The 21364-nt window shown below is 28.6% G+C and overlaps 1 protein-coding gene across 1 annotated transcript in view; it reads right to left on the bottom strand.

Moving 5' to 3' along the window:
- Positions 1-6935: 6935 nt before the first annotated feature.
- LOC136974709 (coiled-coil domain-containing protein 149-like) overlaps positions 6936-21364 on the bottom strand; it is a 30034-nt gene continuing 15605 nt past the window's right edge. The window contains exons 9-12 of the mRNA XM_067269651.1: positions 12604-12748; positions 12449-12531; positions 9063-9323; positions 6936-7322 (exon numbers count right to left, since the gene is read on the bottom strand). Coding sequence (XP_067125752.1) covers positions 7003-7322; positions 9063-9323; positions 12449-12531; positions 12604-12748 — 809 coding nt within the window. The 3' untranslated portion in view covers positions 6936-7002. The remainder of the gene's footprint in view (positions 7323-9062; positions 9324-12448; positions 12532-12603; positions 12749-21364) is intronic.

The raw sequence follows: 21364 nt of genomic DNA, 5'->3' as shown, positions 1-21364 counted from the left end.
TGTTGCTTGACTTATGCAATTAATCCAATTAATCATTATTTAAATTCTTGCATTCACTTATGATAAATTTTGTAAAAAATAAATAAAAAGCCTTATTCAGAATACATATTTACCTGGAAAAATATAAAGCAAATTTAGAAATTTGGAAAAAATTGGTTATTATATCAAAAAATTTAGCTTAAAAAAAAAAAAAATTTATTCTTTTAATTTTTGCAATATACCAATGGTGACCAAATTGTGGCTTGCAATTTGCATGTGACTCTTCTAGACCCTTATTGCAGTTCCCACATATCTCAAACATTTAGCCCTAAAGTCAGACATATACCCACCCCATATATATATATATATATATATGTGTGTGTGTGTTACCGGCAAAACCCGATTTTACACCAAACTAGTTTTGCCTAGGCCAAACTAGTTTGGCGTAGGTGTGTCAGGCCAAACTAGTTTAGAATTATTATTCAAGTATATTAATGGTTACTGGCAAAACCTTATATTAGTATATGTTACCTATATTAATGGTTACCCTATAATAATATATTAATATATGTTACCGGCAAAACCCTATTTTACGCCAAACTAGTTTGGCGTAAAATAGGGTTTTGCCGGTAACACATATATGTACAGTACATATATACAGGGTGTATCAGTACAGCAGTTACAAACTTTCAGGAGAGATAGAGTACACCTAGATGATGGGAAATCATATAGCAATGCATGGTTGGAAACGCTTTCCTGGCGCGGTAGTGACGACACAAAACACCAGAAAGGAAGGACACAAACAGGGTGAGAAAAATGTTTATTATTCTTAGTACAGCAAAAATGCTGGGACGTCTTTGGCTGGTGTAGCGACATCTATTGCGTACACAAGCCAAAGACGTCCCAGCATTTTTGCTGTACTAAGAATAATAAACATTTTTCTCACCCTGTTCATGTCCTTCCTTTCTTGTGTTTTGTGTCGTCACTACTGCACCAGGAAAGAGTTTCCAATCATGCATTGCTATATGATTTCCTATCATCTAGGTGTACTCTATCTCTCCTGAAAGTTTGTAACTGCTGTTCTGTACTGATACACCCTGTATATATTTGGTGTATTCACCCATATATATATGTAGAAGCACCAAAGTCAGACCCTCCCTCTAATATACATACAGTATATAAAATGTTTCATAATATTTTTGGAGTTACAAAAAATCACTGCAAGTAAATTTAACTTGCCTCAACAAAACCAGCACTGAAACTCAGTTTTTTTAACACTTACAAATGTTCAATGTGTGAACTACAAGTGACACAACATTCACCAATACGATACTCCAATTCTTGCCACAGCTTTTTCAATGTGGGCCTGTCAATAGTAAACAATTCTGTGACGATACTCTCTTTTAGCTTGTGATATATTGTCACATCAGCATCCACTGTCAACATGTCTATATTATGCAAAAGATGTAACAAGAACTGGATTATCATATTGATGAATGCTGTATCACCTGTGGTACTGTACATGTAAGGTCTTTGAAGACTTTATATGTACCACAAATGTCAAAAAATTTTGGCATTTTTAAGATTTGAAACTTTGGGAAAAAATGAGCCAAAGTTACGAAGATTTTAATTAATATTCAAACAATAGTAAAAGTAAATTTCAAAACAGAAGAAATAGAAATGTCTGTATTGATATGCAAACACAGTGAAAATGTAGAGAAACTTTATTTACTGCTCAAAACTATCAAACTATATCAACTGATAGTGGAAGGGTTTTCTTGATTTGTGATAACATTGTAACAAAATGAAAAAATCAATTGTTGTCTTGTCTTTTTAATGCTTTTGTATACTTTGAAATTTTCCTTGAAATAAAAAGTCAACATGTTTAATAATCAAGCAGATTTGAAATTCAAAATTGAATTTGAATAAAACTTGTTTCTAAAATTTCCCGTCTGTATTAATGAATTTGATTTTAAGAATTCTCAATATAATCATCTAATTAATTCATAATAGATTGAATTCATTCATTTCTACTAAATTACTATGGGATAAATGTTGGCATTAAAACTTTTAAAACTTCAAAGTTTTGAAAATTATGTTTCAAAACTTCGAAGGTTTAAAAAGCCAAGATTTGATATTTCTAATAGACGTATTGAACATTTGTAAGTATTAAAAAGAAAAATGTTTAAGTTCCAGTGCTGGTTAAGATGAGTTCAGTTCTTTTGCAGTGAGTTTTTGTAACTCCAAAAAACATTATAAAATATTGTTCCAATATAGGATGTAAGAGCACCATATTGTGCTCTTACATCCTATATTGACATGCTTACGCCATGTTGCTTACGTTTACGCGCTTATTGAAAGCTAGTCCTAGAGAGACAAGCTCCTATATACTTTTGATGTGCAGTACATGGTTCATATTATGACAAAGTTTGGCCATCCCTGCAATATAATAGCGTAAATTAACATCAATTAATTTTAGCTATTTTTACTAAAATCAGGTGTATATAAAGATTAATACAAGCAATAACTGGATACATACAGTACTGTAGAATTTAGACAAAACCTTTTACTACCCTGCATTAGTTTTACACCAAAACAAATGCTTTCAGCCAATTTAATTAACCAAAAATTTTGTTTTTTAAGTGTAAATTTTATGCTGAATAATAAAAGCTGTAGTTACTATTTATTTTATAAAATTTTCAGCAATATAATAAAAGAAAATTCAAAATGTATTTATTCTTACAAAAAAAAAGTACAAAATATATCTAACAATATTAAATACAGAAATGAAAATTTAACATTGGTTAACAATAAATGCTTCAACACTAAAGATATGATGATATACACAATACAAATTTTATATGATGATTATCATATGTATAAATATATAGAGATTTGTATTAATAAATTTTTATCGAAATCTTTGGATTATTCAATATCACAGAAATCCACCACATTAAATGAACTGACAAACACCTGGTGTATGATTATAAACATAAATAAATTTGGGCATGTATTATATAATTTTCAAATTAATAATATCCAACAATATTTTATACACACCAAAAGAATATTATATTAATAATCTTTCATATAAATGTCTTTAATAACAATAAAATTATTTTTAGAAATTTATTTGAAAGACATAATCCCAGATACACTGCATTATTAGAAGTATTGTACATAAGTGGCAATGTGCACATTCCCAAATTCATTTTTAGAGTTTCTTACTCTCAAAAAAAAAAAAAAACTGTCTGAAGTCAGCCACAATTTGACATTTTCTTTAGAATGTTTCACATGGTTTTTAAAAAGCTCTTGGCATTCTTATAGATGCAACCCTCAAAGATATCTCCTTACAGAATTTGTGCAATTATTGTTTATGTACTGTACACCTGCAAATTCAGTTTTTGAATTTATGTAGAAATGTTCTTTGAAAAGTTTTAACTTTTATCAAGATTACATTATTTATAACTTCTTCAATGCAAACTAAAGAAATAGTTACATGATTTATTTCACTCCAAAAGCTTGAATGAATTATAAAAATACTGCTTTATTGGAATCAAAAGGGTTAAAACAAAAAACCTTCCTTAGGATGGAGGAAAAATGGTAGAAAATACTGAAAAGGCCTTTTTTCCATACCCAATATGGATTTGTTAAAAGGACAGTGGGTGATGGAGACAGAGCCTTTGTATCCTGGACAAACTATCCACAAAAAATTCTTGAATTTCTTGCCTGATTCCTAGAGAGACAAGCTGGTGTCTTTACCAACTTGGCCATCTCTGTCCACTTTTGGACTTCTTAGATTTTTTGGAAAAATTCAAAAGTGGTAATAAAGTTGTTTCATACTTCATCATTTTGCCTCCTGTAGCAGTATTTTTATAGTATTTTGATTGTTCTTTTGTATAATTTATTTCAGAGTTTTAAGTTCTTAAAATAAACTTTTCATCTGTTTAATAGAATTAGTCAATTTATTACTTCATATCTTTTTAACAACTAATAATAAATATTGCTATTAATTATTCCGCTATTAAAGCTTAAAATATTTTTTAAGATTCTTCTATTTATCTTGAGTATAAAAAATATATTAAACTATTAGATTTTTAAATATTTTTAAAGTTGTTATAATTAAGTTTGACTTGCTTCTGACAAAAAATTTATTTTTTATTAAAACTTTTAGCTAAATAATTTTTAACTATTCAAATTATTTGCCACAATCAAGATGGGCCAAAAGTCAAGTAATTGACTGATCTTTGGACACAAAGTATTGCAATTTGTAAATATTTAAAATGAGAGGTTTTCTTATTTTTTTAAAGTTTATAAGCAATAAAATATTTGAATAAGAGAAAAAGTTTGGTCCAAAAGTCAATATCAACATTAGTTAACTTTGTGAAATTGCAATAAATTTAACAATATACAGAATCTAGTTAAATATTACAAATTTATATTATTTTGCTTAATACAATGATATTAACAATAGCAAAACTATTTACTAAATATGATATTTTGTTTTAAATTGTTCATTAACTATGAATAAGATAAATAAATTTTAATTAACAAGATTTACATTAAACAATTATTAATCAAGAATCTGAATTAATAAACATCATTTTATATATTTTTGAATTGTCATTATTAAATTAATTCCAGTTCTAAATTAAAAAGTTGTAAAAAAAATTTAGAGAAATGATTCTTCATAATTATTATTGACTCAAAAACTCATTTAACTTTTAACATATAAGATTTGAGGTTGGATTTATAGCCTCATAACAAGAGACCATAACCAAAGGCCTTTCATTTTTAAATCTCTTATTATTTATAAAAGGATCCTCTTTTCACTACTCTTCTCTATTACTATAGCTTAGGACCAGAAATCTAAATCTGGTCTTTGTAATAAAAAACTTTTTATGTAACATGTAACAAACTAAAATAGCAAAGGCTCAAACCCATATCATATAGTTCTAGCATCTAGAAGCTTATCTACTTGGCTACTGCCATTTCTAGGATAAGTAGAACTTCTAGATTTATGGGCCTTTGAAAATTGAGTGTTTAGCTTGTTTTTCTGAAATGCTTGAGAAGTGGGTCATATTATTTGGATAAGGAATTATTTATGTTTAGGGCTACATGCTCACCAAGTTTCATTCAAATCGAAGATGTGAACGTCTGGCCATCTTCTTATTAGCATTCAATTACTAGCACTTATAGTGCTTTCTTTTTTATAAATGAAAATTATAGTTTAGTTATGTAGAATTTGTTAAAATTTGCAATAATAAAGGTGCTCTTTGCTTTTCTTCTAAAGCAATGGCATTATTTTAATCTAAAATCATGTTATAATTGTTGAAATTCTATGACAAGATTGCATTCTATGCCAGGAATATTTTTATTTACATATAAATTGCACTTAATTTTATTTTCTGTAAAACTATACTAAACAAAAAAAAAACTCATTTTTTGTTTAGTATAGTTTTTAAATTTCAACTATTCTTTTGGAATAAGTTCCATACTTTTTTAAGGCCTTAAAAAAGGGGCATTAACTAAATACAGCATTCCTTTAAGCCTACTCTGATTCCATTAACTTAAGAATCTTAGCAATAAAACAAAATATTTTTGCTAAACTTTTCATCATTTTAATTTTTCAGCTTGTTTAGTATTCTTCTAGTATAATTCATAATTCAACACTTAATTAATAAAAATGATCTAAAAAATTGCAAAATAATGTTTTGAGTTAAATTAATGATTAATTAGATGATGATGCATTTACCAGTTATCAGTAACAACTGATAAATGCATTATCATCATATTAATAGAAATTTTTTCAAAACTTATTTTAATTAATTTTTTAAAATATGCAAATAATTACGTTTGATATGCTATTCTGAGTTAATTCTGTCACATTAGTGAATAATTTATTTTTATCTTTAAAATTAAACTTTAAGTAGTTTTTACAAAATGCAATTTGCCTATTATTAATATATTTTCCAGAATTTATTTCACTCTGCAAACTGTAATTAGGGAGATAACATGATTCACATGTATAGGTTTCTATTAACAAGATTTCCAAAAAAATCAAGTTTATCATCTCATTATTCACTTTAATAAAAGCAACTTTGTCTTTGTTTTTTCACCAGAATGGCATTTTTAGTTATTGCTGAATATTGCTTGGATTTTAAACTATTCACTATTTCTATCTCTATTACTAAATCTCAATTATTAAATTTGTTTTTATCATACATCAGAAATTATGGATAATATGCACAATAAAATCCTTTCTTTAAATCAAATGTACTGTTTTCATACTGTATATGTTATTAATAAATGTTACAATAAAAACTAAAACTCTTTCTTTCAATAAATCATATCTTTACAGATATAAAAACTGTTGTAAATTGTAGCAACATCTTATTTGGATGACTTCAATTCAAAACTTGAATTGTAGCTTAAATAAATCATGATTTTTGTAGACAAAAAATATAACTGTCTACAAACAGGATATTAAATAATGAAAATTACTGTTGACACCAATTTTACAGACCTTGATGTAAAGATTTCAGAAACAATGGACTAAATTCAATTGTTCCAAGGCATCTGTCAGAATATTAGACTGAAACGTTTAGAATGCAGATCAGAACACTGGATGCTCAGCACTCTGGCAGGGATTTAAACAATAGTTTGTCTGTTGTTACCAAAAATGTCACAAAATAAATAGGAGGAAAACAATTGGAATTATTGAGCCATCACTTCCTATATATAAAGAGTTGACAGTAATTATATATTGATATGTTAAATATTTTACAGAATAAAATCAGAGCATTTATTGTATGGCACAAGAGAAAATGAGAATATAACTCTGCCCAATATGAATGCTATAACTATATATGCATATTTAAGCTGAAAATAATTTTATAAAAAAAATAATCCATATTTGCATAGCGATCTTTGTTTACTTATCTTATAATGAATTTTATTGAAATGACTTAAAATTTTAATTAAATAAAGAAGTTGAAATGATTTTATAGTTACATATAGTTAACAATTTGGATCTTCTTTTTCTTTATTAACATTCTTTGAAGCAGACTGGGCTTTTTTTAAATTCTGTTGTTCTATTTCTGCAAGAGCAGCATCCAATAATTTTTGAAGTTGAGGAGGGAGATTATCATCATTTTGAGAACCCGAAGATTCTTCACTCAGATAGCGTTGTCTCTGAAAATCCGAATCTGAGGATCTCGAAGGAATTTCAGAATCGCTACTTATGTCTCTATTCTCTTGAAATAATGTCCGCAAGGGAGTACTTGGATGAGAGCTGAGATGACTTGAACAACTGCTGGAACTTCGAACAAAGCTTTCGGCTATTTGAAAAAATTTTGAATATCATGAGTCTTAATATTGATAATTAGAATTAATAAATATACAATATTTTAAATAAATCATCAGTTAAAATTTAATTTTAATAAAAAAAAATCCTTATTTATGTAACTTTATCATCATCAAAATATGTTATTTTACTCATATTTTTGATGGAAAAGAGAGAATTTATCAAAAATATGAGTAAAATATGTTATTTTACTCATATTTTTGATAAATTCTCTCTTTCCATCAACATATGGAACCTGATTGAGTGACAAATTTGGGAGACAAGATTATAATAATTATGAACACAGTTCTACTACATTTATTTATAAATAGTATATACAGTAGACATATGCATTCATATTTTTTCTTACAGCCCTAAATTCCAATTTGTGTTTGTTCAGCCTCTTCTTCTTTTTGTACCAAGAAAGGCAATTAATTGGCATCTTTTCTGCTTCAGAGTATCTAATGACATGGTTGATAGCCTGATACAGACCCTAACATGCTATCCAATAAAAATAAAAAAATAGCAAAACTGTCAAACGATGTTTTTCATTATAGCAAATTAGGCACACTTGTACTATTGATACTATTATAATTAGATTCAAAGCAGTTTTGTTTTTGCCAAATAAGACAATAATGGATAAGTTTAATTTTATGAATTACAGTAAAGAATTTTTGGCAAGTTGGCATTTAAAAAAAACTAATTAAAAGTAATTTTATATAATCAATTTTTGTGCTTCAGTTTTCAAGACTGATGCATACTATTGTTTTATGTTTTTCTAGTTCTTAACTTTAATAAAAACTTTTAATTTCATTCTTTAAGTATGTTTATGTCTTAAGTTAAATAAACAAAATGTAATAGTTATATCAGCAGAATTAACTGTAAATATTATAACATTAAAAGAGGACTGTTAATTGTTTTCTTTCTTTTTTAGGTTTAATAACCAAAACATTTGTGTAACTTTAATTACCCTTGTTATAGTCAAGTTAAAATTTGGCAGTATTATATGCTTATTAGTATGGGAAGTGTTCTACAGCTTTCACATTATCAGCATTGGATTCAGATACTGTAGAAGTAATGTTAAATGCTTTAACAAATTTTCTCAATTTGGCTGGAAAGTTTGTAAACTTGTTGGCCATTCTGCTTCAATTCTAATTTAGATATAGACGTATCTGAAACTATGAAGAAATAAATCATATAAAAAACATTTTATTGAAAAATAATTAATTAATTTCTTAGATTTTATTTAATCAATCAATCGATTGATCAGTTTGATTTATGATCCTATATCTACAGCAAATATATTGCTTGCTGATGTTTTTTCAGATCATAAATGTAGCACTCTATTATTAATATATTTAATTTTCTAGTTTATTAGTACTATTTTGGGCACTCAACTACTATCTGTTCATTTAGAGAGAAAATGAATAGGTTTAAAATTTTACACGTCTAAAAAATTTGTCATAAATTAAGAATTGTTTTATAATACATCAATGACTTATATTAAGTTGTCCCATGTGAAATGTCATTTTATGCTGATATGGTGTCAACATGTATGAAACTTTGGTGTCTCTCTTTTTCATCTATGGCCTTAAGTGTTCCATTTCTAGGTACCTGATAAGTCATGAGTTTCCAGTATTGTAGAAATGTGCATTGGGTCACCATGGTGGTGCTTTCAGTATACAGTCTAAAATTATATTTCATGTCGGACAACCTAATGGTATATTTTACTTACAAGGAACAGGACTTTCCTTAGTGGGAAGTAAATCTAAATCACTAAAACCAGATCCACTTCTGTTTCTTTTCTTTACTTCAGAAGAGATATTTTCGTAATCTTCATCCTGATGATTGGCTTCTTCAACTTCTTCATTCTTCAACAAATTTGATGTAGTTAAAGCAACAGCCTTGGTACATGTAGGTGGTGTTGGAGTTATTGGAGTGTTTTCCAAAACCACTTTCTCCTCTTCACAGCATATTTTATTTGTACACATTTTTGCTACAGATAGGTAAATAATGTGTGGTCATTAAAAATAATATATAACAAATAAATCCAAAAGATATTAGATATTTAACTGTAAGTTATATATTTCATATCTTATAGTATCATATAGTATATAACTGAACTAACTAAAATTAAGAATTTCTTTACAATAAAGAAAAACATTCATAAATGCAAGAATTTAAAATTTTCATTTATTTACAGCAAAAAGTTTCAATAAAAATCAGAAATACTAAGAGAATTTTTCTAAAATTATAATTTCAGTGATATCAAAAACTAACTTAAAATTTCAATTATGGTTCTTTTTAAACCAGTGATTCCAAAGTGGGTGCTACTGCCCTCTTTAGGATGATGATAAAAAATATATGCATCAGTAGTCTGAAAGGCTTGGGAAACACTATTTTAAATGAATTTAAGAAAAGCCACTTTTAAATTTCATTCTTAGGAAACACTTTGCCTGTATTATAATTTTGTTATATTACATATCTCAAATATATTATAGATTCCAGATAGATGCCATAACTCAAAAACTTTCACAACTCAAAGCATTGCCTTTGTTTCACTTATTGTTTTATGCTATGTAATTAAAATTATCAATAAAAATGAAAAGAAATACAAAGGAACTGTAACTCAGAAGTGAGCATCTCAAGTTTGGAAAAATGGCAATTCAAAATACTATAGCTCATGATATACTTGTATATTATAACATACAGAGAGATTACTACAACAGTTGTAATGTTCTGTTTCAAATATAACACACATTTTATTCTAAAAGTTTAAAGAATGATTTACTTACAAGGAGAGTGCATATGGTAAGAAATGCAAATCTGAATGAAACTTTTGTTTGATGGTGGTTCTACCCCAAGAACACACAAAATATTATGTGTAGATAGCCATTCATCCAATAATAATTAACAAAAACAATTTTAGTGTCATATTTCAGTGTAGTTTTATAGAGAGCATGATAAGGATGACATTTCAAAGCACAGCAGACTGCATGCTAAAATTCGTTTACTACAATGCTATCCTGAGTTTGAATCTCAAGGTTGCCAGAAATTTTTTTCAAACTTTAGTTAAAATAATATCTATTTAAGTCAAGAGTTGAAAAAAGGCACTACATAAGTAATGCTTTTTTATTTTTATAATAATAATTTTATTTTTACTTTTAATTAATAAAAGTTTAAAAATAGATAACAAATGGTATAAATAGAGAAGTCCTGTTTCTCAGAAGAAAAGAAATGATTTCCATTTCCTGTTTTTTTTAGTTAACTTTTAGATGTAAAAAGTACACTAATCACCATATTTAAGAAGTCAGTTTTAAACTTATTTTATTTTATGTGTTGTGTTCATGTTCTACAGAATTACAAATTTCAGAAAAAATTCTGTATTGTACCTGTAGGCTGAAGAGTAGTTTGTCAAAAAACAGAAAAAAAAACTTGAAATACATTTCTAGAATAAAGATGCAAATACAGTAAAATGTCAAAAATCTGAACATTGAAAAGTAGATATTATTCTTTCAATGGTAATTTCATTACTGATGTTTAACTCATTCAGAATTTTTTAATTTTAAAATTATGATTAGTGTATCTTTTATTTAAATATAGCCATGCTCTAAATTACATTTCTGAATTTCTGTAAATATCCCTACATTCAATGCAAAATACTGGCTTGAGCTTAAAACACAAATCTGAATTAGTGTATTTAGTGAATTACAGTACAGTAGAGTCCCGTACAACGCGGGGGATTCGTTACACAGTATAGAAAATTACATTATAAAAACCTGCATTATCACACAATTTATGAAAGTTTAAACCTTGGCCTATAAGTTGAAAAAAAATGTATACTTCTGATCGACAAAATTCGAGAGTTGTTGCTTGTTTTATTTGCGCATTGTACAGGACTCTACTGTACATTATTTCAGTATTAAGTTCTGTAAACTCCAAATACACTGAATTCAATGTAATAGTCCACTATATTAAAGTATTTAAACTTTCAGGAAAAAATTGATTATACAGGAAGCATCAAAAATCCAGACTAATTGGGTTTGGACCCTATCCTGATTTTAAAATATAATATTAAATTACCATTTTAAGTTTATTTCACAACCCAGAAATTTATTTTATTGAACATTAAAATTATTCTTACATTTTAAAAATTTTAATTCAAATTTGAATTGATTAAAATTGATAAATAAGTCAGAATAAATCAGAATTGATTAAATCATAATTTAAAAAAATATCTGATTATAAATGATTTATTTGGTTATTTCTGATTGGGTTTCATAATTTCTGCTTTAATCATTTAATTAGAAATTATTTTAGAATTCCTTTATAACAAGTTATTAATTGCATGTGATAATGTTTTAGAAAAAAATCATAGTTCAATTATTCAAAAAAACATAATAGGTCTTGATTAATGCAGTAGACATATTTCTCAAAAGTACAGTCAGATTTCTGTATTTGAAGGACCTGTCTCATAGTGGCAGAAAATAAAATTTGAACTTTCATGAAATTTCATACTAAAACTTTGCTTGTTGCTCTCACAGCAGAACGACACTAGCCACAAGACCTAAAGATATTCATCAAAGTATGACAGCTTTGTGTGTTGGTGTCTGACAAATGGTCTGACATAAGCATTTTTAATTTTTACCATATTTCTGAAAATACTATATCATGAATTTAAGTATATTTATTGTAAAACACAAACATTTTTCTGGACAAAACTATTTATACTAAAGTGTTTAGGCATGTGTAAAAATCCTCTGGGACTATTTAAACCAGAGCACAGATTTTCATGAAATTTCATGTTTTTGTGGTTAGTGTTGGCATGCAAATACAAAGACCTCACAGTAGGGCATAATCCCAGTGCATAATATTTAATATGATTTATTGTAAACTATTCTTTTAAAGTGAAAATGAAAACTCTATAGTGTACAAAATAAATATAAAGATATATAATTATACAATATATATATAACATTGGTAGCATCTTTTTTCTTTGGTAACTATTTTATAGTTAGAATGTTAATTAAATGTTAAAATATAATCATTAAGAAAAACTGTCACAATCATACAATTTAAATGTCTTTTTAATATTCTAATAATAAAAATTAATATATTTACTTGAATCCTGAAGATTCCAAAGATGAGACAGTTCAATTGCTTTAATTTTCTTCTCAAGTTCAGTAACACGATTTCCTAGAATTCTAAAAATAATTTGATATTAAGTATTATATAGTCCTATGTATAACTGAAAGTGAAGAATTTCAAAATCTTACTTGTTAGCTTTTTTCTGATGACTTAATGCTAGCGTTTTATCATTTAAAGATTCAAATAATGCCACCACCAAGTTACGAAGATCAGTTACAGTGTTAGGATTGTTAGTTATTTCCAAGAAAGGATTAGTTTGTAATAACTGCTGTACTAAAGATTCATAATTTAATTATTAGCAAATAATTATTTATTGATAAACACTAAAAATAAATTTAAAAGCATGTTGTTTATTTATATACTTTGCTATAATTAAATATTTATACACTTTATTAAAAATTTAACTTTTTGTCCAAAATATTACATAAATACAAATTTTTTATTTAAATTCAAAACTTTAAATTTTAGTGTTAAAGAATCTTTTAAATAAGTATTTTAACAGAAAGGGTCCATGGAAAACACTACCATAGTATTTGAGACCAAATTTCATCTTATCACTCAGTGAAAAGATTTATTCCATTTTTAAAAATTCCTCATGTTCAGACATTTTGCAATAGCCAAGAATTGAAACATTGACCAAACCAATTCTGAATTTTCTTTGACAAATGATCTAAAAACAAAGCTTTAATCTTGAAAATATCTATAATGGGCTTCTTTACATTAAAAAGTATTATTTTTAGACTTGTAAAGGTTCAGATTTATTTGTTTTTCTTATAGTCAAAAAAGATGTAGAAAAATAATGGAAATGGATACATGTTTTTGAGATTGTGTCACCTTTGATAATGGACTAAGGAAATTGACATCCACTGCCAATGTCTGCCAATGCCACTATTCAGTAATGCAATTTTTCTGGTCATTGTCATTTTCAAATTTATCTGGTAAAAGCCATTTCTTTAAAAGCAAAAGCAAACGATAATCAAAACTTTCCTAGTGAAATTGTTGCAACATTTGAACAATGAGATGCAGTTTGAAATCAAGCATAAATTTTTGACCACTGTCATATATAGCCTCTCACACCAAGTGACTATCACCTGTTTTTTGTATCTAAAAAAATGGCTTTCTTTTTTTTTGTTTTTTTCTGTCACAACTAGGTGTATAGATAGACACTGGGCATCTTTGACATCACTCTTTATTCAGGAAATTCTTGTGGGCTGATATGCATTTTGAGCATTCACCCCTCTTCTGTTGGCTACATCAGGAGTCCCCAACCTTTTTGTACCTAAGAGCACATTTTAGAATACTGGTCGGACGGCGAGCACCATTTATTTTTTCAAGGTGAATTTAGAATTGGACATAATTAATAATACATACACATGATATACAAAAAACATTTAATTCCAAAAATATAATTTAACATACACAAGAATATTAACAATAATTTTCATAAAACAAGTAATTACTAAACAATGCATACAAAATCTACAAAGTATAAAAATTCTTGATAAAAGAATATAAATCTCAAAGTCAATGTAATTTTTGTCATTGCATTTCATTGACCATTGCTTTGTAATTAGAAGAGTATGATGTTATTCCTGCTCGTAAGCAATCGTCAAGGTGTTCGTTCATCTGTAAGTCGTGATCTGTACTTTGATTTTATGATGTTCATTGTCGAAAACAATGATTCACACAAGTATGTGGAACTGAAAAAACGATTTTATTTTATATGTTGCTTTTTTCAAGAATGGAAATTTGTTTCTTTCAACTATATTCCAGAAATTCTCATCTGATACAATGGATTTTAGGATAATGTCGTTCTGAAGAACCAAAATTCCTATCTCTACTCCTCCAGCCTACCCCCTCTGGAAAGACCCGGGTTCGAATCCGATCAGGTCGAAAATTCCCCAGGAATTTTTCGGGATGGTCCAAGCAGATATGTTGGGCTCCATCCCTTATCACCTGGCCGCCCAATTGTATGGTGGCCGAATATATAATGGGCTTGCTTAAAAAAGCCTTAGTGCCTACAGGGGGGAGGGAAAGTTTAAAAAAGGAAAAGTTAAAATTGCTTAAAATATCTTTTAAAACAGAAAAACCTAAAACCAAATTGATGAAGGGTCATGATATATGCAAAATGCACATTAGTTTAATAAAGAAATGTCAGTCAACTTTCAAATTAAATAACTGTGGTTTGAGAAGTTCTTTGGAATAGGAAAATTATTTAGTTTTGTTCTACTTTTATTATTTAAGGATTAACATGTCTAGATTACAATAATAAGTATTAAAACTTTATCACGAAAAAGGATATTTAAAAAAATTACTTCTACAGACACTTTCAATTTTTACTTAGAAATAGATATATTCATTTATTATAAAGGAGACAAACAAAAATGTATTTGAAAAAAAGCATAATTTGAAAAACATAATAAAACAAATATTTGTTTTATTTGGGTCTGTAATTAATCAAAAACGACGAAACACCATTTTAAAGTGATTTTTATTCAAGTAATATATTTATAAATAATATGTAGCCAAAAATGTAGCCACGCCAAATTTATGTAACCCAAAAAGTTGCCAATGTGCCAAATGATATTTTTTACGCCAAACTAAAAAAAGGGTAGCCAAATTTGGCGCAAAGTGGCCAAATATGGCAACGCTGGATGAGCTCCAGACAAATGTCTGCGTTGTCACAGCAATCATAGAAACAGATCGATTCATTTCATTTTAGGTATGGGAAATTTGGTTGGCAAAGATTTGGCGCAAGGGGAAAAAAACATCGGTCGCATTTCGCTTTGTGCTTTTATCTGTGTTGGATACCATTTCTACTTTTGTGTGAATCATTGAAAATGAGAAAACTTTTACATAGCATTTTATTGAAAACTGAAATATTTTTATTTTTATTGTGGTCGCACAGCGGCGGGCACAGATAAAACGATCGGCGGGTGCTATGGTGCCCGCGGGCATAGGGTTGGAGACCCCCTGGGCTACATAATAAAACATGGACGTAAATTTTTCATATCACAAAATGTTTTATATTATTATATGTACAATGTATCTTTACTTTTGAGATATCTTATAAGATGCTAACAAATACACATCTTACTTAAAAATTACATTAGTTACAGTTAAAAATTCTTGGCATTACTCTCAACAGCACTTAGCTTATACTTGCAATGTCCGTGTTTACAAGGTTCTCCTTAATCTCGTTGGCATGTTAAAAGAAACTTTTTTAAAAAACATTTATACAATAAAACAATCTTTTTTTTATTATAATATTTTAAACCAATTTTTGTGAATCTTTATACTTAAACTTTTATTGATATTAGTTTTTTGGCTTCTTATAATTTCAAAACTTTCTTTAAATTTTCTGTTGTACCAGTTCTTTTTTTTTGTGTAAAATCTTTACTTTTCTTTGTCAATATTGATATTATTTATTGAGCATTGTTCATAAAAGACTGAATTTACTCTTCTATACAGAGGAACCTCGCTTAACAAGCACCTTTCACAAGTATTTCACATAACAAGCAAAACAAATTGTAAAAATTTGCCTCGCTTAATGAGCGATGTTTTGCATAATGAGTGATGAAGAGAGGGAAAATCCCAAATTGCGTGAATGCGACATGCTCCATCAGTCTGCATTTAGCACTTCTTCCGCTAGCATCTTAGTGTTGCTTGTGATCACATATTTTTCCAAACTTGCGTTCACACTACAAAGTACTTATGTGCTTTTAGACTAGACGACAAAAACCGTTGTCGAGTGTGAAAAGCGATCATTAGACTTACCAACCGTAACCCAACGGGTACTTTACACGGGTTCGCAATTAGAAAGCCAGGCCTGGACTTTTGCGTGTTCCAGAAATTATAACTACAATAGAACACCAATAAAGAACAAATCAAGTTTACTTTGAACTAGAAAAAAATACTATGTACAAGGTAATAAACTCAAAAAACAATTTATTTGACAAAGGACAAATTCTTAGTCCCGACAAAAATAAGATAACTTAGCAACTAAGATATACTACTATTCCACTTTGGAAATCCGACAATTCAAAATCGACTTACTTCTATGTACAATCAATCAAACTTATCAACTATGACTATCCATCACCTCAAATACTAGGAACCTTTATTCCAAACTCCTTCAAATCACTAACTTTTCCTATTGTGAAATCTGGAAGTTAAAAACCTAAATTTCTGAATTATTTCACTCCTGATATACAACTGCTTAATCAACAAAATTCCATAACCAAAAAAAATGTTGACCCTTGACTGGCAACTATCGTCTCCTATCTGTCAATAAGACATTATTCCCTCGCAGCCGGTAGATCAACTTGCACGATAATTTACAGTTAGCGTCCGAGCTCGTCGTTTGTTTTGAATCCTGGGAACACCTATGGCCCTAATTGCAATCCGTTGTCAATCACGTGACTGGTTTTCTCATCAAAAACCTATAAAAGACGCTTCCTTCTCCCCTAAAGGGCTCTCTGATCGTCTCTCAAGTACGATGTGCACTGTGCCAAAGACCGGACCCAAAAAGTTACTAAGTTTTAAGTGCCAGTCTACGACTCCATTCACCGGACTCCGTCTATTACGGAATTTATAGAGGTATGAACAAATATTTGTAAACTCTCTCTCTCACGGACCCCCTTTTGTATATGAGGGTAGAAGTGTAGTTTTGTTCATTTCGATTTTAATAAATCTTGTTTTGTTATAAAATGGTGTCTTTCTTGACTGTTGGCTTTGCCTTATCGTCGACCCCATCCTTCTTCCTCCTCCACTCGCATAACGCGTAACGCGCCATTGACGTAACAGCCATCCTTGACAAGTGAGTCGCCGGAAAGGGAGGTATGACTCCCTCTTACCTCCCTGGGATCTCACACTATTCTCTCGATCTGGAAATCATCTTGCTCGAATCTCACTTTTGATCCTATCAGCAGCTCAACTCACTTTCGATTCTTCAGCAGCTCACCTCGCTCTTGATCTGTCAGCTTAGTCATTTCATATTCTGAGGGGACGTTACAATTACCATTGAAACCATCCCTCATTTACATACTTAAATGACTAATAAGATTTTTTCATCATTGTCTGGTCAGCTTATTTCCGACAATTCACTAGAGACTTTTACATTAAAAACATGTCTGATAAATAAAAATACACTTTCGAGATGTCTCTTTTTTAAGTCTTTTAGTGATTCCTTATGCTAAGTGTGTGTGGTCCTCCCCCCTTTTCGTGTCGGAACTTCCGTTCAGACTTCAGAGTTCGAGGAAAGCGCAATGGCGTGTTAGTTTTTCCTATGGCACTACGTCTGATTTGGTAAGTTGGTTTCTTCATTTTCATTCGTTATAGAGGGTAAGTGGGGAACCTTTGCCCTAACTAAACATAAGCCCCAAAATAAAATATACGTAAAGAAAACAAAAAATAGAAAATAAAAATACAGCTCAGACTCAGTTCCTTACAACACATATTACTTATAAACATCAACAACCATATATAATAAACAAATCGTTATATAATAAACACGCCAAACGATATGCCAAATTCTTGGGTCATTAAATTTAATGACCAATTCCAAATTAAATTTTAGAACTGTCTTAATTAAAAATTAACTATTTATAATTATTAAATTTAATACGAACTGGAAACATAACTGCCTACCTCTAGTCAAATTAATTAATTTCTAATATTTAATTATAGCATTTACATAACCCAAGAATTTGGCATATCGTTTGGAGTGTTTATCAAACATATTAGCTGTGATTTTTTTTTTTGTTTCTGCAAATCGAATTCTCATTCCAGGATGGTTTCGTTCCACACTAGAAGAAAAGATGATGATGATGATGATGATTCACGCTCCTTAACAGTGTATGTTGTACAATTTTTTTTTAATAAATGTTATACATAAAACATTTGAGCATTTTTTTGGAGTGGAACGCATTATGGTATTTTACATTAATTTCTATGGGAAAAATTGTTTCGCTTAACGAGTGTTTCACATTGCAAGTAAGACTCTGGAACAAAATATGCTTGTTAAGTGAGGTTCCACTGTATTTCAAATTGGCAATATGTTCTTTAAGTCTTACACCTACTTTCCTTTTAGTTTCATATATGTTTAGCAAATGCAGTTTATTCCATACCATGCACTTGTGAAAACCTGAAAAATTACATAGCTGAAACTAAAAGGAAAGTAGGTGTAAGACTTAAAGAACATATTGCCAATTTGAAATACAGAAGAGTAAATTCAGTCTTTTATAAACATTGCACAATAAATAATTGCAATATTAACAAATAAAAAGTAAAGATTTTACAAAACTTTATAGTATTGTTAAATAACTATAAACACTCCAAAGAATCTACTAGATTTTTTGTTGTACTAATTTTACAATTAGTACAACAAAAAATTTAGAGTTTTGAAATTATAAGCCAAAAAAATAATATCATAAAAATTTAAGTATAAAGATTCATGAAAATTGGTTTAAAATATTATAATAATAAAAAATTGTTTTATTATATAAATGTTTTTAAAAAAATTTTTTTTAACATGCCAATGAAATTAAGGAGAACCTGGTAAACATGGACATCACAAGTATGAGCTAAGTGCTGTTGACAGTAATGCCAAGAATTTTTAACTGTAACTAATGTAATTTTTAAGTAAGATGTATATTTGTTAGCATGTTACAAGATATCTCAAAAGTAAAGATACATTGTACTGTACATATAATAATATAAAACATTTTGTGATATGAAAATTTACATCCGTGTTTGATTATGTAGCTGACAGAAGAGGGATGAATGCCTGAAATGCATATCGGCCCACAAAATATTTCTGAATAAAGAGTGATGTCAAAGATGCCCAGTGTCTATCTATGCACCTAGTTGACAGAAAAAAAAACAATAAAAGAAGACAGTTTCAGAATAAGCAAAAATGGCTTTCATTGTGAAGCTGTTTGAAAATGATGAACTGAAAATGACATTACTGAATGGTTCAATATATTGACAATAGACTTTTTTGACAATGGAGTAAGAAAATTGGTGACATGATATCAAAAATGTGTACATCTCTTTTGGTTATACTAAATTCTTTTTGGTTTTTTCTTATTTCTAAATGAACCTTAGTTTAAAGGCATTTGTATGCCTTCTGTTAAAAATATTTAAAAACAATCAAATTTATATTTTCTGATGCTGAAAGCTTCTGTATAAAAATATATTTACTAATAAATCTGTTTGTAAGCTATTTAATATCTAGTAAGTCCTTATTTCATATGCCCATTGCTTGTAATTTATCATTTAGAAACAATCAATTTTTTAAAAATATAGTTAAAATTAGTATAAATTGAATATAAAATGTATTAGTAATACAGTAAATCAAATAACTTTCATATTTCATGCAAATTTCTATCATTAACAATTCAGAGAACTAATCCTTATAAATAGTGACAATTTACAATTTACTATATAAACTGATGTCAAGAAAGTATAGAACCACCTTTTACATTCCCATTTTGTACCTGGTGATGATTCATAAAGGGAAAAAAAACATAACATGGTATGCATAGTTTATCTAAAAATAATAAAAATGCAGGAAAACATGAAATTTTTGCCATGATTTATTTTAAAACCTACGCAGTAAGGAATCCTTTCAGACTGAATCTAAAAAGAAATGTGAAACAAACAAATGTAATACTTGCTGTGTACATTTGTACAATGCCACTTAGTTTATATTTATCTGAAAGAGACATAATTGATGCATTTTGCAAGTCTGAAATTTGCTTTATCTTCATGACAATGGCATGACAGCTAAACCATCAAGTAATTTTGAATTTCATGAAGAACTCAACATTCTATGGAAACATTCAGGACACCCATCAAATCCTCACTGACAAATAAAAGGAGAACAATACAAGGAGCATCAAATTCTATTTAGATGTTTTCTATATTAGCCAAGAAACCATTTATCAGGTGCTCAAGGAAAGTCCCAACATGATGCAAGGTTCATTTGGACTTTACAATCTTTAAAATCTCAGAACAAAGTAGCAAGATTGGAATCTACTAGAAATAACTTAACTTGAACTGCAAGTAGAATATGATAGGATACTATCTTAATGTTTTGTACTATGATTGACATTTAGTGTTATGTGTAATATAGAATTATATTTTTGATTACAACATTTTTATCAATGAAAAGAAATTTTGAGTGGACTTGATATTTTTAATTTATACTAACATCACTTCAGGAAGGAGTCTCAAATACTTTTCTAGGCAGACTTTTAGTGGAGAAATTGTATGGTTTGGGGTACTTTTTGGTGTTCTTGGCAAGCTCACACTATGTACACCTTCCATGATGAATAGAATTGATATACCAACAAGAACTCCATAGCATTGTGATGTCTTATTTACAAAGATTCCAGCAACATCTACTCATCTTCTAACAAAACAATGCTCCTGTTCACAACAGCTTGGCTGGCCAACATCATCAATTCATATAATGGTCAGTGTATTCTCCAGTTTGTAATCCAATGGACTTGTGTATCAGGATCTAAGCAAATAATTAGCAATATGACACTAAATCAGCTAAAAATATCTATTCTTAGTATGCTCAATTGTATTTTTGAGTTAATTATTAAATAAGAGTTTCTATTGTTTAATTCTGATTATGCTGTATTTGTTTAAATAAAACTCTGAAGCATTGTGATGGTCCTATAGGTTCTTGACATGACATTAAACAGTTATTCACTATACCTATATGTTACATGCTTTATCACATTTCTTATCTGTTGTTAAACCATGTACACAATGTTTATGAAAGTGATTCTATACTATCTGGATGTGGATTTGAATGTTAATAGATTAAATTATAAAATTTCATTTTTATTATTACTAAAAAATAAAGTAGACATA

The sequence above is a fragment of the Centruroides vittatus genome, unplaced genomic scaffold (assembly GCF_030686945.1).
Source record: "Centruroides vittatus isolate TY-2023 unplaced genomic scaffold, ASM3068694v2 contig_355, whole genome shotgun sequence".
NCBI classification, from domain to species: Eukaryota; Metazoa; Arthropoda; class Arachnida; order Scorpiones; family Buthidae; genus Centruroides; species Centruroides vittatus.
Note: the sequence above shows the minus strand (reverse complement) of the source record. Positions and strands in the feature narration are given on the sequence as shown.